Source organism: Camelus bactrianus, chromosome 32 (genome assembly GCF_048773025.1).
Source record: "Camelus bactrianus isolate YW-2024 breed Bactrian camel chromosome 32, ASM4877302v1, whole genome shotgun sequence".
Taxonomy (NCBI): Eukaryota; Metazoa; Chordata; class Mammalia; order Artiodactyla; family Camelidae; genus Camelus; species Camelus bactrianus.
In genome coordinates this window covers 11293039-11318925 of record NC_133570.1, presented here as the reverse complement: position 1 = coordinate 11318925, position 25887 = coordinate 11293039, and the positions used below count along the sequence as shown (strand labels likewise).

Genomic DNA, 25887 nt, shown 5'->3' with positions numbered 1-25887 from the left:
TTGCCCAGGCAGCTCTTGTCTTGTGCCACCACGAAGGCGCTGAAACGGAGATGGTGATAACCCACCTCTCCTGTGCTAGGGCGGAAACAGGCTCAGCGAGGTGAAATGCTTCGGGGACCACCTGTTTCCGTTTCCTGGGACTTTGCAGGCCCGGGCACTGAAACTCCCACGGCAAATGGGGATGCTTGGTCAGCCTGGGAAAGGCCGAGCTCTGGGTCAGGCAGGCAGGCTGAGCTAGGACTGAGATTCAGGTCTCTGACTCCTGACAGCCGAGGCCCCCCATTCTACCACGACATTTTGACCTGCCTGATTACGTACGCGGGAGGAAGAAAGACGGCAGGCTGCAACGCGGGTACGTCGTACACCTGCATATAGCATGAGACAACCCTCAGCCTGGAAGGCCTTTGTTTTCCTGGGGAATTTGGAATTGATGAGACAGAAACTGGGAGATGGCAGAGCTACTTCGTGCAGGCCAGAGGCCTGGGATTCCTGTGCAGCTGGGAGGGCAGGAGATACACGAGTGAGAGGTGGACAGAGTGGGCTTCACAGTCAGAACAGATAAGCTGGAATCTGGCCGCTGTGTGACCTTGGGCAAGTCACTTCACTTCTCTGAGCCTTCCTTTCCTCATTGTAAAGGGGAGCTAATGACATCGGCCCCTGGGGGCCGTGGGAGGTTTTCAATGAGGTGCAGATCAGTTGACCACTGTGATAGCTGAGAAAATGCAGATTCCTAGGCCCCACCCAGATTTTCTGAATCAGAATATCAGCCAGCCAGGGCCAGGGCCAGGGCCAGGGCCAGGAGTCTGCATTTTTGTCCCACATGCCACATGACTTGGATACACTTATACATGACCACCACAATAGTTAGACACTTTAGGTCTAACTGCCTTCCCAGCATGGTGTCTGGGGGTCCCTGTAACCATGGGTTCTTTTGCTGGAATGGGGGAGTAGCAGGTACCTGAGCCGGGGCATTTTCAGGGCCTGACAGGACAGCCCGAGAAAGGGGCCCCTTGGCTGGGGGCAGGTCTCTCTGACCCCCAAACCTGAGCAAGCAGTCCCCAGTGGCACACTCAGGAGAAATGCCGCTGGAAACATGGCTTCTTTTGGGATCGTTTTCCAACTACCGCCATAGTTCCAGAGAAGGCCATGATATTCTGTGGAAACCCTGACTCCATCCCTTTCAGTTAAGGACATCCCAGCAGAGCCGAGGCGTCAGGGCTCTGGTTCTCACCCCGAACACCTCGTTACTTCATTTATTCCCCCAGCGGCTCTGGCAGGTGGGAAGAAGCCACAGAACTTTCTTGACACCCCGCCATGCCCAGTGTCCCTCAGTCCCCCCGTCTCTGCCTCCCACGCATTATTTGAAAGGCAGCGGGGCACATCCCCCTTGGTACTCACACCGCCCTGAGCTGAATTTTCAACTAAGAATGCAAATCACTGGCCAGCTTCCGCACAACCAGCTTTTCCGTGATGCACACCGCGTAATGGTCCATTAGGCTCGGTGCTGGGAGGGGCCCCCCGCTCGTTAGTTGCCCTGAAGTTACAACATCCATCAAACGGGGCCCCTGCTCCCCCAGCCTGCCCCAAGCCCTCTGCGTCATCAGGCATCCATTGGCTTTGCCAGGTGGGCAGCCCCCCTGGAACAAGTTGCTTCATTGCTCTCCAGTTCTCACCTCTGAGGTTGGCTCCACTTCAATTTGAAGTAATGGATTTCCTTCCAAGCTTTAAAGAAAGAAAAACAGAGGTGACCCTCAGGGGAAAAGAGGGGTCTGTGTACTGAGTGGATCTCTGTCTGAAATGTCTTAAATGAGAAGTTCTCACCATCAAGCTTTCCCTCCACCCCAGTTTCACTTCAACGCTTGTGTCTAAAATAATCCACAACCTCGTCACCCAGGAGCAGTGTACAAGGACATTGTTTTAAGTAGATTTTCTGGTCTGTTCAGGGCTCATTTTTCTTTGTTGCTTTGGTTTCCACTAATCTAGCAGCTTCCTTATAAATTGGCCTACATTCCATGGGTGGCAGGATCCGCAAAGTTCTAGGTGTTCCCTAGGACAGAATGAGTCAGATCTCTACTGTTCTGACTCTTTTCAAAGGATCCTAGTGTTCGTGTGTTTGCTTGCTCATTCATTCATTCATTCATTCACTCATTTGATTAGAATTAGGTGCCGGGGGCAGTGCCAGGCCCTTAGAGGGATACAGAGTTGAAATTGATGGGGCTCCTGACTTTAAGGAATATTTATACCACTGCTGTTGTGCAGAGAGGCTACAAGTGACAAGGGTGGAAGGTTAGACACGAACTGAACAAGTGGAGGGTGATGGAAATTCCCAGGAGAGAGGGTACTAGACGTCTTTGAATGTTCACAGTGTTTCAAGTTGGACTTTGCCAATCACATTCGATGGAGATGTGTGGGATGAGAATGAGGAGGGGAAAGCGAGGCTGATTTGGGCTGGAAGACACAGGGGTGTGTGTGTGTGTGTGTGTATCTCGTGCATTCATGAGCTCATGAGGTGCAGTTGTGTTCTGAGTATGAGAAAGGTCTGGGTCTGGGAGCTGCGGGCACAGTGGGAGTGCTGAGTATCTATCGAGCCCTGTGTGGGTCTTACAGGATGCACCCTGTGCAGGGGTTGTGTGCATGTGAGTTGGGTGTACATGTTAGGGATGTTGGGGCATGCCACAGTTGACGGTGTCATTGGGTTTTGTACTGGGGATGTCTGAGAGTGCTGGAGCACATGGTATATGATGGAAATGTGTGGCACGATGTGTGTTAAAGGATTTTGTGGGGAGTGGGTTTTTAGAGTAGAGGACGTGCATGTGTTTACAGAGCGAACTAGAACTGGTGGGAGGAAGGGATCTCAGTGGTTACCATGTCCCCTTTCTAGTTCCCCAGGGGAATCTTAGCAGATTCTCCCACCCACCTCCTCACTTGGAGAGGAAGGGGCACGGTTCCCCTACCCTGACCCTCAGACCTCACCCAGGAAGCTGCTGACCCTGCAGACAGAGGCAATCCAATTGCTGGAGGGACTCCTGGTGAGAGGGAGTCTGAAAGACTGTAAGAACTCAAAGAAGGAGAAAGAAGGAGCATTTGCCATCATATTAAGCAATAATTTATAGCACAGCTTGGGAAGGCAGGCGCCACACCATCACAGCTGATCCGCCGGGAACTGGATGCCCTGGGGGAGATTCGGGTGGAATAATGCAGCTGGAATCCCTTCTCATGCCCAACAAAATGGACTGCCCTCCTCCGCTCACATCAAGGCGCGATTATAGCAGCCAGGGCTATTAAATTATTTCCCTTCTGCAAAGAGTCAGTTCCCATCACTCCACGCACATTTAAGCAGATCGCGGGCATTTATTGACTCCGTTTTTCGCGGGCACTCCCTGACTCTCAGTTAATAACCTGGAGTTCATCTTGCACAAATTGTGGAATTGGTTTATGTGCAGCAGAGAAACGATCTGGAGCCAGATGTCAGCACAATGTCCCCCCGGCAAATTGCTACTCCTTTGATTTCAGAGATGTACCATTTGGGTCTTTAACAAAGTCTACGACACATGGGTCAGAAAGGACGGAGCAGCTAGGGGAGCCAGAAGAAAAACCACGTAGGCAAAAATGTGAGTTAGGAAACCTGTGAAATCACAATTCGGTCGCTAGCATGCCCCAGACTTGGGTCACAACCAAAGAGGTTACGTTACGGAAGGTGATCTCACTTTGGCTGGACAAGCAATAGACCACCTAGAAAGAGGGTCTGTGTCCTAAGGATGCTAAAGACGCCATACACACAAAGATGTTCGTGGCAGCACTGTTTACAGCAGTGAAATATGGGAAGAGAGATTACCCAGCAGTAGGGAAATGGTTAAGGAAATTATTCCACATTGACATGATATTTTACAGCCATGAAAGATAATATGTATGGGGGGAGGGTATAGCTTTGTGGTACAGTGTGTGTTTAGCATGCACGAGGTCCTGGGTTCAACCCCTAGCACCTCCATTAAATAGATAAATACATACATATACCTAATTAACCGCCCCCCAAAAAAAGAATTCTAAAGAAACCAGAACAAAATAGAACCATTAAAAAAAATAATGCGTATGAAGAATAACACGAAAAATCTGATGTTATAGCATTAAAGAATAACGAAGCAGGGTGGAAACTGCAAAGATCGTGGATCACAAATATATACCATATGAATAGAAAGAACACACATCTAAGAGTGGTGTGATTATAAGAGATGATTTTTCCTTCCTTTTTAATTTTTTTAATTCTTTACAGAATAGCCCAAATTTCCCCAGATCAGCTTATTGTATATTTATAATGGTATAAACCAGGGGCCGGCAAACTTGCTCTGGAAAGGGCCAGATAGCAGCTACTTTAGACTTTGCGGGCCAGTCTCTGCTGTAACTACTCATCTCTGCTGTTGTAGTTTGAAAGCCGCCGTAGACGGCATGTTGGGAACATGGGCACTGCTGTGTTCCAATAAAACTTTATTTATAAAAACACGCAGCAGGTAGGATTTGTCCCATAGGCTGTAAGGTGCTGATTCCTGGCATAAACCCAAATTATACTTTTTAAAGGGGGGAGAATGATACAGAATAAATGCCTTTTCATTAACCTCTAGCTCTTGTCTGGGAAAAGCTGTCTTTCTCATCACAGGAGGGTCTGGTGGTCTCAAGGAAATGGTCCAGCGCCTGGAAATCACACTTGACCGGCCGGGCCAGGGACACAAGGCAGAACTGACTGGTGGGGGCCGGCCCTGCCCCTCTCTCGGCCTGGGCTGTCACCCTCTCCCTCTTTTTGCCTGAGTTATTCCCTGTGTCTCTATGGCCCCCTCATACTTCTCCCACCCCATCAATTCCAGGAAGAGGAAGACGGAAGACCGGGATTCTGAGCAAACTGGAGGGCCAGGGCAGGGGAAAGGGCTCTGTTCCACTCACACTGGATTCGAGGTCACTGGATGCAGGATGACCTGGGGTGCCCGGGTCGGTGTCTCTGGCACTGGAACCACATCTGAGAGCCAAAGATCAGACAGTCAGAAGCCAAACGTGGGGTGCACAACCATCCTCCAAAGCCCAGCTCCTGGGAGACGCTGGCAGCTAGTAACTTCTCCCCAGATTGTGCATCCCTGGGGCTGCTCAGTGCCCTCTCCCTTCCACAACCACTTGAACTTCACCTGCGTAGAGGCACCAGTGGGGTAGAGGACATCCTGAACAAGATTCCCCACTGTCACCAGGGGGCAGCCAGAACCCCCAAGCCCCTGGCCTGAAGCATCCACTGAGCATCATCTCTGGATCGTCCTCACTCCTGGGTTCCCTTTGGGATGACGAGGCCACTGGGCTTCACGTCTCCTACTGCCCGACTCAAGCCCCTTGGACCATCTCTCTCCTGCTGTGTGGCTGTGGACCCTTCCTCCCCTATGTCCATCCTTCCACTGCAGACCACCCACTCGGGCCTTTCCACTGTGCTTTGGGGCCTTGTTGGTGTCACCGTGCCCTTGGACCGCCCCCCTTTCTTTCTCCTTTTCCACAGCCAGTCACTAGCCTGTGGCCTGGTGATTCCATCCCAGCCCCTTTGAGCCTGTCCACCCCAACAACAGTCGCCTCCATCCACTCCAGCAGCCCCTGCACCGCACACGGAACTCACCTGGAAAAATGAACTGCTGCCTGTATTTGTAGTAGTGGGACGCTTGCGAGAGAAAGAAAAGACCACAGTGAGTGCCGCCCCGGAGCTGGCCCTTCAGCCACCCTGTGGGTCCTCTGCCCACCCGTGACAGTTTCCAGGTTCTGCAGACACCCTGAATCCCAAGAGACTGAGAACATGTCTAAAGAAACCAGGACTCTAAGCACCCAAGCCAACCCTCCCATCGACACCCCTGAAAACAGAGCTCCCCAACTTAGAGAGTCATGCTGAGCACAAGCTCATCTTTGTTAATTGCATAAGGACACACATGTAGAGAAAAAGTCTCTAAAGCCATAATCTAACACACTAATCTTCTCTCTTCTGGCAGTGATCACAGTGGCTTTAAAATAAATCCTTTATGACCACAATGAGATCTCACCTCACACCTGCTAGGATGATGATTAACAAAAAGACAAGAAATAACGAGTGTTGGTAAAGATGTAGAGAAAAGGGAACCTAGCACACTGTTGGTGGGAAGATAAACTGGTGCCGCCACTGTGGAAAACAGTATGGGGGTTTCTCAAAAAATTAAAATTAGAACGACCATGTGATCCAGCATTTCCACGTCTGGGAATATATCTGAAGGAAATGAAATCACTATCCCAAAGAGATATCTGCTCCCCTGTGTTCACTGCAGCATTATTCACAATAGCCAAGACATGGAAACAACTTAAGTGCCCGTCAACAGCTAAATGGATAAAGATGTTACACACACACACAGACACACACACACACACACGGAATACTATTCAGTCATAATAAAGGATGAAATCTTGCCATCTGTGACAACATGGATGAACCCAGAGGAAGCTAAGTGAAATAAGTCAGAGAGAGAAAGACAAATGATACGATCTCACTTTTATGCAGAATCTAAAAATAAATCAAACTCATAGAAATAGAGATCAGATTTGTGAGTGCCAGGAGTAGGGGATGGGGATAGGAGAATTGGGCGAGGGTGGTCAAAAGGTACAAACTTCTACTTGTAAGACAAAGAAGTCCTGGGGACGTCATGGGCAGTACGGTGACTCTAGTTAACAATATTGTATTGTAAATTTGAAAGTTGCTGAAGACAGTAGATCTTTAAAGTTCTCATGACGAAGAAAAAAGTTTCTAACTACGTGAGGTGATGGGTGTGAACTAAACTTACTGTGGTGATCATTTTGCAGTGTACACACATTTAAAATCATTACATCGTACACAAGGGTATACATACGTCAACTCTATCTCAATAAAAGTGAAAAGAGTCCTCTGTGTGTTTCCTGTGGTTTTCAAATTTTCTGCATCAAGCATTGTTTTTGTTTTCTTGTTGCTGCTGTGAACAAATTACCGTTAACTGGCTGGCTTCAAACAATACCAAGGCATCCTCTTAGCATGCTGGACTCAGAGTTCTGTCTGAAAACAGCAGAAGGGTCTCAGGCAGGGCTGAGCTCTTTCGGAGGCTCCGAAGGACAAACTGTCCTTTGTCTTTTGCAGCGGTAGCACCTGCCTGCTTCTTGGCTCCCAGCCCCACCACCCCAATCTCTGCTCCAGTCCTGACACAGCCTTCTACTGTCTTTGACCTTCTTGCCTCCCCTTTAGAAGGAGCCTCGTTTCTGCACTCAGAGTCCACCCAGATCATCCAGGGCGATCTTTCCACCTTAAGAGCCTTAATTTAGGAACAGCTGCAACGTTCCTTTTGCCACATAAAGTAACATCTTCACAGAACCCGGGATTAGAACGGGATTAGATCCTCTTTAGGGGACCACTATTCTGCCTACCACAAGCATGAATTCATTTCAATATTTAGGGGGAAAATTATATACAAGAAATCTCCTTAACTTCACTGCTGCTTCTCCTACAATTCATTTTATTTCCAGTCTGCTCACTGGAGGCCCGTTGTTCTGGGCATCTGCTTAGGTTTCCAACTCCAGCAGAATGGGGGGCCCTGGAGCAGGGGGTCCAAGGGGTGTCAGGGGTGGGGAGCCGGTCACACAATGCGTTATATCCTCAAATAAAGGCAGTGAGCAGGGATGGGGTCAGACGTGAGTCTGAGTTGGGGAATACACTTCCGGAAACAATTTTATTTGTTTGGGGACGAGCAACAGCTGGGCGCTGGCTCAACAGGAATTAGCACAGGGGTTCCAAGCCCGGAGTCTAGAAGCTGGGCCCGTCGGGGTGAATCCCTGCTCTTCCTTTGATTGCCTGTAAAAGCTTGGGCAACTCTCCCAGTTTCCAGATGTGTAGAATGGGGCTAACGATCATCTCCCCTTCAGAGGGCTGAGCTCATCAGTACATGAGATAAGAGCGCACAATAGGCGCGGCACCAGGATTAGCTGCGATCAATAGGCCAGTATCTCTCTAAACGCCCTTAACTAAGAGACAAGAATGCTTTCTAATTAAGAGACAATCGGATAGTTTCAGAGAGCGAAGTCAATAGCTGCTTCCGAGGTTGGAACTGATTTATAAACTGATTTATAAACAGGATCCCAAGCACCTGGCTTGGTGCCTTGCACCCAGCGGAGGAGCCGCCTGTGTTTTTTGAATTACTCTACTCTCTTTTAGCACAGCAACCCCCAGTATCTTGGATCGCTGGAATCCAAATGGGTGCATTTTTGATTCTGGTAAACGAGGTGCCGGGGATGGGAAGCAACTCATTCAAGGTTACAGAGCAAAGCTTGAAGAGAAATCCACCCTCCACGAGGTCAGGGACCTTTCTTCCATTCGATAACATAGGTTTTTTTCATTGCATGCAGACATTTTGTTTGTCAACAAGGGGCTACAATTAAAAAAGAAAAACTCCCCGGGATTCTCAAGAGGCTTAGCTGATCTCTTCCCTCCCAGACTGGGACTGGGGATTCAGTGTCTGCAGAAGAGGTTAGCTGGCAGTTAAATGTTCTTTTAAGGAGCAGGGGCTGGGTGATGGAGAGTCAGCGTTGCTCTGAGGAGGGACAGGTGTCAGGCAATGGGACACCCAGCAAACGCCTCCACACGCAGAGCCAGTCCTCGCCTGGACCCCTCCGTGTGCCTGAGAACAGCTCGTTCCTGACGGCTGAAAAGGGGAGAGTCTCGGCCAGAGGAGGAGGGAAAGTATGCTGTGAGCCCTGCCTGTTCTTCTGGCTGATAACGGACACCAGTGAGAAGCAGGTCCAAGGAGCAGCGAATGAACCCAAGTATCCACTCTGAAGCCCCCATTCCCTCCCTGTGGGCTCCCCAGACAGCAGCCTGAGTGGTCATCTGCAAGGAAGGATCTAGAAGGAAGGAAGAAAGATCAAATCATCCCCTGCCTAAATCCTTCAATTGCCTCCCACTGTGTCTTAAATAAAATCTAAATTCCTGCCACGCCTTGCAAGGCCCGGCTAGGCCTCCCCAGTACGGGCTTGAGTCTTGCTTGGTGCCTTGTTTATAGACACTTGAGCCATTGGGGCATTTTTCTCTCCAGCTCTTTCCCGTAGCAGGGCCTTTGCACATGCCCTCCTCTCTGTGTCCGGACAACTCTCCCCTGTCTTCAGAACTCAGCTGCCTTCGACCCTTCAGAATAATCTTGTTCTCTTCTTGAATTTGTTCCCAGCACTGTTCTGTCTCTTCATCGCCCTTATCACAGCTTCTAATTCTGTTTTCTTCTGTGTTTCCTTGGTTAACTTGAGAACAGAGACTGTGACAGGCAGAATAATGCCTTTCCCTCCCACTCCCATCCCCACGATGTCCACCTCCTGATCCCTGGAATCTGCGATTATTCTAGATTCTCTGGGTGAGCCTTAAATATAATCACAAGCGTCCTCATGAGAGGGGGCAGGAGGCTCAGTGTCACAGAGAGAATCAGAGAAGGAGATGTGACAACAGAAGCAGGAGTTGGAGTGACCTGGGGCCACGAGCAGAGGAATGCAGGTGGCCACCAGAAGCTGGGAAAAGGCAAGGAGGTGGAGTCTTCCCGAGGGCCTCCGGAAGAAACCAGCTCTGCAGACACTTTGATTCTGAGCTCAGTGAAACTGATTTTGGACACCTGACCTCCATAACTGTAAGATAATAGATTTAAGACACTGAGCTTGTGGCAATTTGTTACAGCAGCAACAGCAAACTTATACAGGCCATGCCTGGCTTGTGCACTGCCCCACACCTCAGGCCTCGTACAGGGCCTGGCATGTAGCAGATGCTCAGTGAATATCCATTATGGAAATGAAGGGATGAATGTAGTCTGAGGGCCAGAAGACAGTGTAAAGAGAAAAAAAAAAAAAAAAAACCTCATGCAGCTCTGGGCACAGCATGAGCCTCAAGTTGCTCATTCACTCACTCGTTCATTCATTCATTCAACAAACATTTCATTAGTGCCTTCAGCAGTAGGCACTGTGCTGGGCTTTGGGTGGAGACGGGTGAATGAAACAGACATGTTGCCAAGTTTCATGGAGCTGACACTCTGGTGGAAGAGATGGACACAAAACATGGCACTAGGGGGCTCCAAAGAAAGAAGGAGTTTGAACACTAGTCCTTCACAGAGCCCCTTTATGTATCTTGCCACAGCAAATGTCACACAAGCTTGGATGTTAGACCCATTTTACAGGTGAGAAACTGAGACCCAAACCGAGTCAGTGCCACACTCAAGGCTTCAGAGGTAGGAAGGGGCAAATCTGGGTTCCAAACCCAGGTCTGTCTGTCCATGTAGCCCTCTTGACTCCACCCTACACTGTGCCATGGCCAACATGGTGCCAGGATTCAGAGGGGAATGGTGGGGAAGAAAGAGGTCCACCCAGCCGGCAGAGCACAATCACAAATCCCACCATGCCTGTGCCGGCCACACGTGGGCTTCTAACAGAAAACTCTCCCTTCGCGTGTCCTGAGGATAATGAGTGAGCCAAGGGACCGTTAACCCCACAGCTTCTTTTGCAAAATAATGTTCTAGATCAAAATGCTGCAAACAATTTCAGGAGAACAGCCTGGAAGTGGGTGTCTTGGGTAGGGGGTGAAACAGCTCTAGGAAAGCACCCAGGCTCCTCCCCCATAGAACTGGGGGGTCATGGGCTGTCAAAGGGCCTTTTCTCCATTCACTCTCTTCCAGAGAAGTGGAAATGGATTATGCTGGAGGTGGTGGTGGGAGCCCCCAGTTTATGAAAAAGCCGGGCAATTTTTCCCTAATTGACTCCGGGGCAGTTAGCTGAGGTGATTCCAGCTGGTGACTCACAGTACGGTCCTTGTCGGCTGCCAGGTGAGTGGCCCGCACACCACAGGTATGAGGCTGCCTTAGGCTTGAGCTTCACCAAAAAATCCCAATAATGCAAGACTTCAAAACCCACTCTATCCCTTTGGACACAGCCCAGATCTAGCCAGTGTGGGCAGGGGACACGATCAGCTTGTCTTTAGTGGGTGGTTGCACCTGGGTGTTGCCCAGGTGTGAGGTTGGGTCTTCATTCATTTCCTAGACCTTCACTCATGGCGGGTTAGGTTTGGAGGTGTGACCTGTGGCTGAGGACCTGGGATTTTTCTTCCACTGTGTGAAGCTCACTGGCTCTGGAGGAAATCAGCCCCTAGACCAGCACTGCCCAGTGGGACTTTCTGTGACGGTGGGAAAGGTTCTTCACCATCCAATGTGCTATCCAATATGGCGGCCACTAGCCCCATGTGGTTAGTGAGCGGTTGTAACGGGGCTAGTGTGGCTGAGGAATTACAATTTTAATTATATTTAATTTTAATTCATTTAAATTCAAACAGCTGCATGTGGCTAGTGGGTACCATACTGAACAACACAGATCTAGACTTTGGTCCCAACCAGCCAAGCCAGACCTCATCCCACCAGCCTCTATCTCGACGTCAGCTACAGTGCTGCAAACATGGCGGTGCTGGAACCATCCTTGGGGCCCTAGAACAGGAAGTGGGCTGTGCTGAGCCCCAGAAGGGACGGGAAGGGGTGGTCTGGCTTGCCTGAGAACAGGGAAAGATCTCTTTCTTAAGTCCAAGAAGCCAAAACATCTGATGATGTTTCTCCACCATCTCACAGCCCAGCACCTAGTCTCAGGTCAGCGGCCGAGTGCCCTGGAATTCGTGGGCTGAAGGCCGTTTGGGGTCCTGTCGTCCATCTACATCCTTTCAGAGGTGAGAACACTGAAGTCAGAGGTCACCCGGCAGGGACCTGAGAGAGCTGGATATTGAAGCCAGGACTCCAGCCCACTCCTTCAGAGCCCACTCCCGACGTCTGGGTTGTAAGACTCCAAAGGCAGCCCTGTTCAGGTATGTGGTCCCTGAGATCCCTGGCACCTGATTCTGTTGCCAATTTAAACTTATTTAGCGCATAAAACAATGGTCAGCCCAGAGCAGATGGCTCCCCCTGTGACTCAGACTTCGGGGGAGACCCTGGGTGGCTGCTCACCAAAGATGGAGTCTCTCAGTCCCTTTAGCTCTCTGAGCCTCAACTTCCTCATCTGTAAAATGGAGCCGATCATACTTACCTATGGCTAGTCTAATGATCAAATAAGATACTATGTAGCAATTGTCCTGCATTTGGTAAGACTCAACCCATATGCCTCCAACCCATTGCCTTTAAGCATGGACCGGCCCGGACATGGCTCTGCCACGGACCCAGTCCCCATCCTGCGACTTCCCAAACTTGGAGGTACCTGGCAGGTTGAAATTCTTCTGCTGCCTTGTGCACTGCGGAGAAGGGTGTAGGGGAGAAGGCGGCGTGGCGCTGGGAGGGAGTGGGGGTGCTGGCGAGGAGGGCGTGGACGACGTCGTGGACGAGGGGTTGCTGCTAGAGTCTGGCTGGTAAGGAACAGGGATGTGGTCCTGCAGAAAGAAAACAGGGCAGGGGGCAAGGGGGCAGGCAGGGAAGCAGAGACAGCAGTGAGGGTGAGCAGCACAGGAAGGGACCCCACCCCGGCATCCTCCACGCCTCTTCCACTTTCCTCAACCACCAGATCCTTCCAAAGTCCCACCCACTTCTCATCCCCACCGGGTTGCGTGCAGCTGTGGAAGGAACAGTTTCTGGAATCAAATTCCTGTCCAGGTCCAATGCCTGGACCGCAGCCTGAAAGGTTACCACATAATGAAAGCCACGGAGATGACAGCCACACTGGCTGAGCCTCTTTGATTTGGGAAAGTCCCATGCAGAGGTGCCCAGAGTGCTCTTCCCATCCTAACACTTCTCCTCCTGAGTGTTTATTAAAGAATCAGCAGCTTGACAGCTCAAGAGAGAGCGTGAGAGCAAGCCTTCAGCATCTTCCCTCGCATCTCAGTTGGAACCAGCACTGCCTCTCCTGGCCCTTGGAACTGCTCTAAAGCAGAGATGAAGACAGAATCTTTGCATCCTCCGAATGGCGCTGGTCAGGGTGCGGTCAGCAGCCGAACAGTGGGTTGAATAGTGTCCCTTAGAGGACACGTCCACTCAGAACCTCAGAACGTGACTTTGTTTGAAAAAAGGTCTTTGTGGGTGTAATTCAGGTGAAGATTTTGAGATGAGATCATCCTGGATTGGAGGATGGGGGCTAAATCCAATATCAAATGTCCTTATAAGAACCAGAAAAGGAGAGACACACAGAGGGGAAAAGGCCATGTGAAGACCGAGGCAGAGGCTGGACGGATGCTTCCACAAGCCAAGAAACGTCAAGGATTGCCGGAGCCACCAGAGGTCAAGAGAGAGGCAGGGAATGGATTCTCCCTCCGAGCCTCCAGAAGCAACCAACCTGCTGACACCTTGATTTCAGACTTCTGGACTCCAGACTGCGAGAGAATAATTGTTGTCTGAACCTCCCCGTTTGTGGTAATCTGTTACAGCAGCCCCAGGAAACTAACACGAGCAGAATCCCGAGTGAGGCAAATGCAGATTCAGAATCCCATGGCCACTTCTTCCCTATGCGCCCAGAACACAGTACTTAACCTCTCCATTCCTCAATTTTGCCCCCTGTAAAATGGGAATAATACTAGCAAGTCTCAACATCCTAAAAAAGCACCCTCAACACCCTTCCTGCCTCTCAAAGCCATCAGAGCTGAGAGTTCTCGGGGACACCTTCATCTGTTCACTCATAGGATAGTGATCATTTGGTCCCCAAATTACTCAGCAGTCCATCCGTCAGCTCAGCTCCAGGTGCCCAAGGATGGTTTTGTTGCGATCTGGTTATTTGTCAACAGGTGCGTTTATCTGCCAAACTCCAGAGTTGATGTAGCAAACATCAATCAGCATAGGAAGCCCAACGGACATGTCCCCTCCTAGAGTCCAGTCCACTCCCACTTGGTCACACTGCCTCCACGTCAGTGACTTCGCCTCTGTGAGCCTCAGTCTCTCCTCATCCTTCACGTGAGCTAAGAGCACCCACCTTGTGGATCCGTTGTGAAGTTTAAATGTATACGTACCTACACCCTGAGCACTGGGCTGAGGCACTTTGTTATTAACAAATGGGAGTGATGACATTAATGACAGTATTTCTTTTTGCAAGTAAGCTTTTTTATCTGAGATAACTGCAGATCTGCCGGCAGGTGTAAGGAATCATGGAAGTCTCATGCATCGGCCAGACTCAGTTTTCTCCAATGATAACATTTTGCAAAACTAGGGTACAATGTCATGACCCAGACATTAAATTGATACAGGTGAGACCCAGAACATGTCCATCACCACAAGTATCCCTCCTGTTGCCCTCTTTTAACCACACCCGCTTCCTCCCCTCTGCTCACCCCTCTCCCTCCCACCTTAACCCTGGCACCACTTATCTATTCTCCAGTGCTGTATTTCTGTCATTTAAAGAATATTATATAAATTGAATCATACAGTATGTAACCTTTTTGGATTGGCTTTTTTTTTCCCACTCAGAATAGTTCTCGGGAGATTCATCCAAGTTGTGGCGTGCACCAATGGTTGGCTCCTTTTTCATTGCTCAGTCGTATTTCATGGTATGGACATACCACAGTTCATTTAACCAATCATCCATTGACGGACAAGTAAGTTGTTACCCTGTGTGGCTCTTGTGAATCAAACTCCTACCAACATTCATGTACAGGTTTTGAGAGAACATAAATTTTTATTTCTCTGGGAATGAATATTTCTAGGTAATACGGTATTAATTTTTAAATTAAATACAAAAACTGTTCTCTGGAGGGGCTGTACCATCTTGCACCAGCGATGTGTAAGTGATAGATTTTCTCTGCATCCTCACCAGTGTCTGGTGGTGTTCCTATTTTTTTATTTTAGCCATTCGGATAGGACCATAGTGGTTCTCACTGCAGTTTTAATTTGTATTCTCCTAACAGCTAATGATGTTGAACATCTTTTCAGGTGCTTGTTTTTCCATCTGCATACCAGTCTTTGGTCTTAATTACTGTAACAATATAAGCCTTGCCATCGGGTAATTCTGCCCACTTTCTTCTTTTTCAAAATTGTTTTTACCTCTTCTAGTTCCTCTGCCTTTTCATATAACTTTTAAAATTCTCCTGTTCTTATCTACAAAAAAGTCTTGCTGGGATGTTGATAGGAATTGGATACCAATTTTGAGGAGACTTAGCATCTTAACTATGTTGAACCTCCCAATCCATGAATATAGTATGTGTATCAGTTCTCTAATCAGAAAAATAGGAACAGAGGTTTATGTCTTTTGTCCAGTTGGAGAAGTTTTTGACCATTATTTCCCTGAGAGCTTTTTCAGCCTGCTGTCTTTCTCATCTCCTTCCAGGACTCTGATGACACCAGTGCTATATCTTTTATTCTAGTTCCAAGGGTCCCTGAGGTTCTACTCCTATTTTATTTTAGTCCATTTTCTTTCTGTTACTCAGACTGTAATTGCCCCTCCTCTGAGAAGTCCCCCTGACCTCCTGCTCCAGCCGGTAAGCACATTGCACTGGGACTAGCCCTGCACACAGCCTGAGCTTCCGCTGTTACTTCAACACAATCACATCTCAGCTCACGTGCCTCTAGGTTAGGAGCTCCCCAGTCTCAACACTCAGCAATGTGCCAGGCACAGTGTGGTCCCTGGTTAAATGTGCCCTTGATGAAAGAAAAAGCAAAGAAATGAAGGGAGGGAGGGCTGGAGGGATGGAGAGATGGAGGGAGGAAAAGGTTTATCTCCTCCCAGTAGCCTGTGTCTTATTCATCTTGGAATCTGCAGAATTTAGAAACAAAAACATAAGAGCTGGCTGATAAATGTTATATGAATCAATGAATGGAAAGGCAGGAGGGATGGAAGGAGAGATGAAGTGGGGAAAGAGGAACTGTCTTAATGGAGATAATGGTTATTTCTACTTCCTTAAAGGCAGAGATTCAGTCTTTCTCATCTCTGTAGCTCAGGGCTGATGTGAATGAATAGAATCAGCAAAAGAGAAAGTTGCATATGGCGCCCACATTCCCTGGCAGAACTGCAACAGGAGGGGAAATTCCTTCCTCGAGTCAGACCCAGATCTGTGTCCCAATGAGACCGGCAGCTGGAGGCTGTTTTCCATCAGAGGGAAAGTCAAACTCTACCAGATCATGCGGGGAAGGGCTAATGGCAAAACTCCTCTTTCTGAGTGCAGCTAAGGCGTGGAAACATCCTTCAGAGACCACCCAGTCCCACCCCTTCATTCTGCAGATGGGGACACTGAGACTCAGAGGTGTGGTGTGACTTGCTGGAGTCATACAGAGAGTTAGTGGCCCAGGTCCCAATCTCCAGCCCAGAAGCAGAAACACAGGGTTGAGCCAAGTAGTAAGAAATGCACATCAGACTCTAAGAATCAAACAGAAGCATGTTCAACTCCCAAGTTCCCCCTTCACCCAGTGGTGCACTGTCTTGGACATAACAGTGATAGTAACTCTCTCTCCCAGGGAATCTTCCTAAGGAAACTGTCCCCCACCCCAACCCAATCAACTTTGGTGAATGGACAGTCCTAAACAGCCATACTTGTCTTGTGACTGCCAATGCCCATGCCCAACTCAGGACCACAGGTCAGGACATAATGGCAGCTGGTCAGTGACCTATGATATAGAATAAAAAGATGAGCTGGACCGAGAGGAAGAATACTGGAAGGCAGCACAAGGGTAGAGAGGAGATGAGGTTCAAGAGAACAGAGGAGCCACAGGAGGCCAGAGAACAAACCAGCTGAAGTTACGAGGAGTGGGAACGACACGGCAGCAGAAGTGATGACGGAGAGAAAAAAGGAGAGGAGAGGGTGAGGAAACCAGTCAGCAGTAATGGATCAGAGTGGACCCACAGAGAGGAGACAAGCCACGTGAAGTCATGATGGAGGATGAGAACAGTGACCCGCGATCTCGCTGCAGGTCCAAGGAGCTGGCCTGAGCATGAGACAGTCCTCCACGTCTACTTTCCTAAGACCTGGCTCCTGAGCCGTGATTTCCCTTTCTCTCATTGCCCCATGCCCATCCTTCCAGCAGACAGCTCCTTTTGCTGAGTTAGCCTAGGTGGGTCTCTGTTCCTTGCAACCAACTAAAAAGGGCAGCCAGCCTGCAGCCACTTCAAATAGTCTCACTGCAGCAGGCAGATCTTCGGCCTCGGACAGCACTGCAAAAGGGACTTTGGACGCTTTGATGTGGAAACGCAGGAGTTGTAGACTGGTCCCCGAAGGAGCCAGCCGATGCTGCTGCTGCTGCTTCTCCAACCTCTTCATCCTCCTCCGTCTCTTCCATCCTTCCATCCTCCTTGTCCTCCTCCATCCTCCTCCATCCTCCTTGTCCACCTCCACCTCCTCCATCCTCCTTGTCCTCCATCTCCTCCATCCTCCGTGTCCTCCTCCATCTCCTCCATCCTCCTTGTCCTCCATCTCCTCCATCCTCCTTGTCCACCTCCATCTCCTCCATCCTCCTTGTCCTCCTTCTCCTCCATCCTTCCATACTCCTTGTTTTCCTCCTCTTCCTTCTTCTTTCTTCCATTCCTCCCTCCTTCCTTTTCATCCTCATTTCTCTTCTTTCTTCCTCCTATTCTTTCTCTCATCCTCTTCCTCTTTCTCCCCTTCTTCCTCCTCCTCCTCCATCCCCTTTCTTCCTCCTCTTCTTCCTCCTTCTGGTCCTCTTCCTCCTCCTCATCGTCTATCTTCCTCATCACCAAGCTCTTCCATGCCCTGCGCATCCAGTGCTGGACTCAACCCTTTACACATATCACTGAACAGAGTCCTCTCTACAATCCCAATAACGTCTACGATAAAACGCCCATTTTACAGAGGGGAAAACAAAAGTAGAGGGTGGAAGAAACTGAATTTCAAGCCTGGGCCTCTGACTCCAAAGTGCACACTCAGGCCATTATGATGAGTGACTAAGCTGGGCTTTTGTGAACCTGGATTAACTGAGCTAGACGAGAGAGGAGACAGACAGCAATGAAAAGGAAATCTCCAGACCAAATTGGCTCAGAAATCTATTGCACTAACCACATCATCACCTGACAAAAAGAATCTGCGTGAAGCCAGTGAGAAGAGAAAGAGGGGTAAAAAATAACCCAGCTCTGTGATAGGTCCGGTCCACCTTCATGTCAGAGCCACTTTCTAAATAGACGTTAATTTATTTCTCTTAACAAATCCTCCTGCTGGCAGACAAGCAGGACAATGTCACTGTCACGGGTCTATCTGACCCATGTTCCTGTCCCATCTGACACTGAGGCTCACTGCGTCTGTAAAGCCAGAGAAAAAGGTCTCGAGATGGCTCTGAGCCACTCAACCCCCAAGAGGTCACAGAGAAAAGGATGGTTATGGTTGCGCCCAGCTACTTCCCAGGGGCCTCACCGTTTGAGCCCTGTGAGCCTCCCAACCCCAGATGCAGGGCTTCCCTCCCTTAGAGACCTGCATTTTTTACAGGCGACAAAGGAAAAGTGGACCCAGCCAGACTCTATGATTGGAAGCCCAAGATGTAAGCTGATATTAAGAGCTAGAATTTCCTGGACACTTAACCACGTGCCAGCAACCCCTCCACATGCTTTTATGCTGACGATTTCATTTCATCCCCGCAACAACTCTCTGCCCTCTTCACCCACCAGGGGACATTTTAAAACATAGCCACAGATCCCTTAGACTCTTCCCATCGACAGGTGGGCTCACGCCTCCTCCCCCTAAGTCTGAGTAGGCGTGTGACTGCTTCCAGCAGAACTGACACCATCAACCCCTGGCCAGTGACAAGCCAAGACAACGCACGGGCTTTTACATGGCTGGGTGACAAAAGCCATTGCAGCTTCCCCCTCACGTGCTAGAACAATTGCTCTTCAAGCCCCGAGGTCCCAGGCAAGACGCCCGACTACCCTGAAGCAACCACGCTGTGAGGAAGCCTCGGCCACCGGGCAAGACCACACGTGTTACGCCCAGCCTTGGACTCATCCCAGCCCAGGCACCAGGGATGTGAATGAAGGAGCCTTTAGCTCAGGGGTTGGCAAACTTTTTTTTTTTTTTAAATGGCTGGAGAGTAAATACTTTCGGTTTTGTGAGTCAAGTAGTCTCTGTTGTAACTAGTCAACTCTTGCCTCATAGCATGAAAGCAGCCATAGACAGTACGGGTGTGGCTTGTTCCAGTGCAATTTTACTCACAAAGACAGGTGGTGGGCTGGACTGAGCCTGTAAGCCCTAGTTTGCCAATCTTTGTTCTAGGTGATTCCAGCCCCCAGCTGTGTGAGTTTCCCCAGCTGAGTCTCTGGACGTCGTGGAGCAGAGACAAACCATCCCTTCTGTACCCCTTTCCCAACTCCTGACCCATGGACCCCACAAGCTTAATTAAAGGTTGTTGTGTCCATCACCAAGTTTGAGGTGGTTTGTTTGTACAGCCGTGGGTAACTGGAACACACCCATTTTACATGCAGGAAAGCTGAGGCTCGAAGAGATTAAAGTACTTGCCCAGAGTCTCACAGCTAGTAAGTGGAGGAAGCCAAGACTGGCTGCCAGGACTGCCTGCCTTCAGAGGCCAAGTCGTATCAAGTCCTAAGATGATGCCACAAGCAGCCAGATGGTGAATGACGGAGATCCAGTAGTAAAAGCAGTGGGTGTCTTCATGAGACAGAAAGAGCATATGGGCTATGGTGGAGGGGCACGGAAAGGGAGGTCGGAGATGGAGGGAGGGACTGAATTGCGCCTGGCCTTGCCGGCTGCAGTGAGGAGTTGGATTTGTTTCCTCAGTGCAATCAAAAGCCACCGGATAGTTTTTAAGCAGAGGGAGGTGCAGTTCGAATTACATTCATTAAGAATCACGCTGGCTGCTGTGTGGAGAATGGACTGAGGAGGCGGCCACGCCTTCACCAGCCCGCTGCAGAGAAGGGAGATTATGTCTTGCCAGTGAGCGCCCACACCGCCGTCATGATGCCCTTCTGGGCCCCGAACACAGCTGCTGACTTCCCATGTGCCCGGGTTGATCCACACTTCATCCACCTTCCACACGAAGCCATGAAGACATTGTAGGGCTTGACAAGTCACCTGTTGGCATCTGTAACCTTTGCCTGTTCCCGTGAGGCTGGAAGTGTCCCTGAGATAGCTTTGGTGCAGTCTGACCCACAGACCAAACAAAAGACATGGAAGTCACGCTGGAAATTTCCAGGCCACGCTGGAAAGAAAGATGCACAGGGTGGCCCACTGCTGACCGCCATCTGAGGACCAACCAGAAGCCAACCTGACTGGCTATGGCTCAGAGCTCGGCACCCCAACACATACCCATCTACCTAGCTTCCAGCAGAAGCTCAGAAATAGACTCCTACCCCTTGGTGGTTGGATTCAGCAGACGTGTCAGAATGCCCAGAACCATGTGCGGAGCCAATCCCGGCAGGTGATGAAACAGCACACAGAACAAAGAGGGTGGAGTCTGGACCACCAAGGACCCTCTCAGGCTCCCCTCCTAGCTCTACCGTGCCCCGTCAACACATTCATTCTCATTTCCAGGTGCCCACTATCTAAATTAGACAGATTTCTGGTGCACTCACTCTTCACTGATAGCTGGATGCCCCCAAGCTTTTCCAGCCACAAACCGCACAGAATGAGGAGCGCCCAGGTGGGCTGGGAATTAAGGGCAAAGCCCCAGGATCAATCCGCCGAGTCCTGTTAGAGCCTTCCTCCCTCCCGCCCCTTGTCTGGCAGCTCCAGCCTGCCCCGGCCCAGCAGAAGCACCACCCCCTCCCCTCCAATCTCACCTTGTTGATTTTGTTGGTTTTGGGGAGTGTCTGACTGATGTGCAGGTCCGAATACCGGGGTGGCTTTCGTAGAGGGTTGTTGATGTCACACGGGACGGACTCTGTCCGGACTAACCTTGCTGGATCCGTAGGGGTAAAAACAGCGATTTGGGAGTTTAAGTACCACGTTCGCTACACACTGTGAGGCCAGGAAAGCAGAGCTCTGACCCCACCTCAGAGGGCCACCCTCAAGGCTGGAAGGGAATTCTCTAAAAATGAATGTCATTGTGTCACAACAGTGAGACACTGCTCCCGCTAACCAGGGTTGTCTGTGGTTTCTAAAATGTTTATATTGTCAATATATAACTTTTGACAAGTAAAAATTATAATAATGAAACTGAAGCTATTAGAGTCCCTCCCCGACCCTATGCCATAATTGTTGCATGTTGGCATTCATTGCAGAACTGAACATCCTTTGAAAGACAAGAGGTTCCTGATTTCTCCAGGGCTGTCAATCGGGGCTGTCAATCAGTGGACAGGCTCGTTGAGGCCACCTGTCCCTGCTCCCACCTAAGCTTGTCTTAGGATCATCTTTCATTCCTTGTGAGATTTCTCAGGCCCCAGCAGTCTGAAGCAAGTCAAAACACATCTGTCCTGAACAAGGCCACTGTGGAGCCTTGAAGGAAGGTCTCAGCTCCCCCAGCCTCCCCTCTGCCCCACCCCTAAAGGCACACGAAAAGCGGGACATGCAGGGGATGCTAAATAAATGTGTCCTGACCCAAACCACATCACCCAAGCCTCTCTCCCTGTTACCCTTCTGTTATTTCTACTATTTACAGGGACCAGAGCGAGGGGCAAAGTCAGAAGCTCACATTTGATGCCAGATAATGTCATTTGTTCACTGTTTTTTCTTGTGGGTGTGGGGTGGGGACGTTGGTTAGCCTGGGCTGCCATCACCATGGAAACCAACTATATTTTCGCCTTCCTACCAAGGAGTTGGGGAGCAAGAAGCTGGTGGACTTCTGGAAAGTTCTGTTTGCTTCGCATAAACAGCACCTGCCGCCTTTGAGTGAACGGGTGTGGCCATGAAGGCGGGTGGGAGGGAGCCCTTCTCCAGATGCCAGCCTCTGAGAGCGGGTCGCCTCCCAGCAGGCTGGTTCTGGTCTCCACGTGGGAGTCGGGCTCCAGGAGCGCCCACTACGGAGGGGAATCTGGTGGGTGGCAACTTCCCCAGTGAAGCTGACCCAGGACCAGGGCTCAGGAGCGGTGAGAATTCAGGTTGAAAACAGCCTCGTGGCGTGTATACGGCTGTCCCAGGAACAGATGGTTCTTAATTAAGAATGTGAGGTGAGAGGGGGCAAGAAAGGGGCTGAAGACTTTTCCTTCTCTTGCAATTTCCTCTCCTGCTGGAGGAAAGCAGTGCAAAGATCATCAAAAACCCACGGCCCATCGGCTTCGGAACACACGCCAGCACTTTCGGCAGCAATCTGCCTCAGCCTTTAGGTTTCCCTTGGGTTCGTTGGAGAACAGGGCAGACTCCCTTGAGCCTACACTGACCCGTGCCCAGGAGAGCTGGGAGGGCTGCAGGAGGAGGATGAGGACTGGCAAGCTGTGTTCCCCAAAGTTGGCTCTAAGCTTCCATCCAACCTATCAATGGGTGGGGAGGTGGGTCGTGGGTGGCCGGGAGGGGGCCAGCAAGAATTTAAAAAATTTTAATCAGTTGCTAACATTTTAAAATAAGTATATGGCACATAAAACTATTTGGACTTTCTTTTTGAAACAGGAAAAATGCCACATCGCAGGGTCACGTGGCTGGAGCAGCCACCCTTTCTGGATGGTACCTGGGCTCTCCTGCCACTTTGCGTGGCCCCCTGCAGCCAGCTTCTCTCATTTAGGGTGCTTGCTTGGTCCTGGCAGGCATCTGGGTTTGCATTCAGGGCAGTGCTCCTCGACTTTAAAGCACAGGCAAATCGCCTGCAGGTGTCATTTAAAACAGATTTTGATTCAGCAGAACTGGAGTGGGGCCAAAGGTGGTGCGTTTCTAACAGGCTCCCAGGTGATTCCCGTGTTCCTGCTGGTCCATGGACCACAGGCAGAATAGCAAGGGTCTGGACCAGTGATGTCCGGAGTGTTCTATGTCTGCACTGTCCAACATGGTAGCCACACATGGCTACTGAGCTCCTGAAACATGGTTGCTGTGATGGAGTAATTACATTTTTAAAATTTTTTATTTCGTTGCAATTAATCTAAATTTAAATAGACGTGGCTGGTAGCTACTGAACTGAATAGCAGAGGCCTAGAGAGTCCGCAGTGGATGAACTGCAGTGTGGATCGTGGGGTCTGGGAATAATTACCCACAGGACAAGAATCAGGGGAACCATTTTGAAAGCTGGACTGCAAGTCTTCCCAAGGAAGTGCCTCCTATTGAGTCCTTGATGGGCAGAGAAGGGCCTTTCCTTCCCATGAAATTGGTCTTGCTCTTGCACAGTGGAAGGCTGGTAGTGTCTCTCCCAGAGGTACCTCCCTGCCTTGACAGGTTGGCCCAGATACTCCCTGGGCCCCAGGAGATGGAACACAGATGGCCCAAACCAACAGGCCCAAGCAAGACCCTCCCTGTGCCCACTTCTGCAGGGCCAACTGACTGAGTCTGAAAAGCACATAATGGAAAAACAATCAGCCTGCACTCTGTTTAAGCAGGAAGGAAAAGGAATGCGGCTGGGGGAAAGAGAGAAGAGTAAAAATTAGGAGAGAGGACAAGAATGAGAGAAAAAGACTTAGTTAAGGAAGGGGAGATGAATCTGGAGGCTAAAGTATGAGAGAGACCAGCGCAGGGGCAAGGAATGGGGAGAACAGGAATTGGAGGTGGATTAAGGAGACAGATTTCAGGAAGAAGAGAGTCAGACGGAAAGAAATGAGACAGGCAGGCATCATGGATCATGGGGTATCCAGAATTGACCATCTCAGATAGCCTGCAGGGGCCCCCACCCAACCCCTACCCCAAGGGCAGTAAGTGTTAAATACTTACCTCCTCGGTGGATGATCAGGAGATGACAGGGTGGGGCTTCTTTGGTGCATTTGTTGTGGCACTTTAACCTGAGAGAGAGAGAGAAGATAGGATGTTTGTATGGATGGATAAATGGATAGACAAATGGATCAGGGTGGATGGAAGGTTGTTGGGTAGATAGATGGATGGATGGATGGGTAAATGGATGGACAAATGGATAGGTGGGTAGATGAATGATGGTTGGGTAGACAGATGCGTGGATGGATGGATGGATGGGTAAATGGATGGAAAAATGGATAGATGGGTGGATGGATGATGGTTGGGTAGACAGATGTGTGGATGGATGGATGGATGAATGGATGGGTGGGTGGATGGGATACTCCAGTGGTTGAGAGAGCTCTGGGTGCTGTGGATAGCAAGATGTGAGGTGACATCGGGCAGCTACTGCAAAGGCATATCCTTGGCATCTAGGAAATGAATTCTGGAGAGAGTTTGCTACCATCTCATTCTCACAGGCTCACAGGTCAGTTGTGGTTAGTCCAAGAGCGGTAGCAACTGTTTCACCAACAGTGCCCACTTGGACTTCACACTTTGAAAGACATTTTCCCCCATCCATCTGTATTTATCATCATCATCCAATACTAATAATCATCTACTGTCTACTTGAAGACTCATTTCCCAACCATTGTACTGAACATTTTATGTAAGCTATGTCACTGGATGTTTATAACAACCTTACAAAATAGGTATTAGATTCTTCCCATTTTACAGATGGAAAAACTGAGATTAACTGACTTGTCCTGGCAGAAATCCTGGGTCAGTGATACCAGAGGTAGACTCATTTTTCTTAAAGGCTCAAGCTATAGGAGACAGCCAGCCAACCATTCCAATTAGGAAGAGACTCGTAACAGGTATTAGGTTTCAAAGGTACTAAGTTTTAGAGTTTAGAGTAAAAGTGTCTTCCTTTGAGACAAGTCCAAGACATCACCTGGCTCTTCCCCATACCGTTGCCAGACTTTGAAGGGTACCATCACCTGGCTTGGTCCTTTTCTTTTGGCATTTTACATCCACAGGGTGGATAAGCACTGTGGCAGATACTATCAGTGCTCCACCCACATCCTTTTGGATTCCCTTACAGTTTTGTGTGCACCAGATTATCTTCCAACAGCCAACATCTTTGGCAGAAGGCCACCCTCAGCCAGCTTACGTGTTTAATATCAAAATACTCTACACAGAGAGGTGGGAATTTTGGATTTGCCCTCCACCCTCTTCCCTTCTAGGGGTTTCACAGTTCTCTTTAACAGCATGGTGTGGAAGCCCACACAAGGACTTGACATTGACTCAATTATTCTAGCTCAGTGATTCTCAAAGTGGAGTCTCCAGGCCAGCAGAATCAGCACCACGTGGGAACTTTTCAGAAACGCAACTTTCAGGGCCCCATCCCAGATCTAACGAATCAGAGACTCTGGAGCTGAGATGCAGTCATCTGTTTATCGAGCCCTCCAGGTGAGGTCTGATAGGTAGGTGCGGAGGTAAGAGAACCACTAGTCTAGCTGATTGTTTTGGAATGTCTGTGCACATTTTCCCAATATTTTATGGCCCTGCGAGGGCCCTGAATTCCTCTCTGATATGGAGATGTTAGACCTGGGGCTACTGGGGGTGCAGAGGGGAAGCCAGGAGGGACGTGGGCAGCATGAAAGAATCACATAGTGGGAGCGTCAGTTCATCTCCAATTCTCCTTCGCTCCGATTGCATCAGGGGCTTCCTGTGCTAACAAGCAATTACATCTCTTGACCACATGCTAACCCCAGCCCCAGGTTTGGACAGGCAACAGTATTCATGGGGAACTGAATAAATTCATTATTTCCATTTGAAGGTCTATTTTTTTTTTCTGCTCGCCTGATATTCATGGCAAGCGAAGCTGATTTTCTATCCATGATTATAAGATATGTTTTCATCCTTAAACCAATTCATTTGAGTAAAAAAGGACACAAACGGTAAATAGATAAATGCAGGGCTGCTTCATAAATAAGACAAAATCATGACAGGGTGCTAAGTGGATGGCTGAGTTAGGCTGGAAAGAGTTGGCTGAGAGAGACAGTGTGAGAACTTCAAAAAGAGGCGGCAGCTCTTGGCACCCGAAGTCTAAGAGGGTTGAAAACGTCAGGAGGTACGATTGGTCATGAACATTGTAAAGACTGTAT

The 25887-nt window shown here is 49.5% G+C and overlaps 1 protein-coding gene across 1 annotated transcript in view; it reads right to left on the bottom strand.

Moving 5' to 3' along the window:
• The window catches only part of KSR2 (kinase suppressor of ras 2), a 356911-nt gene that overhangs the window by 40470 nt on the left and 290554 nt on the right, over nt 1-25887 (bottom strand). Inside the window, exons 8-13 of the mRNA XM_074356111.1 lie at nt 23706-23772; nt 20701-20826; nt 12256-12424; nt 5639-5680; nt 4933-5005; nt 1674-1722 (exon numbers count right to left, since the gene is read on the bottom strand). Coding sequence (XP_074212212.1) covers nt 1674-1722; nt 4933-5005; nt 5639-5680; nt 12256-12424; nt 20701-20826; nt 23706-23772 — 526 coding nt within the window. The remainder of the gene's footprint in view (nt 1-1673; nt 1723-4932; nt 5006-5638; nt 5681-12255; nt 12425-20700; nt 20827-23705; nt 23773-25887) is intronic.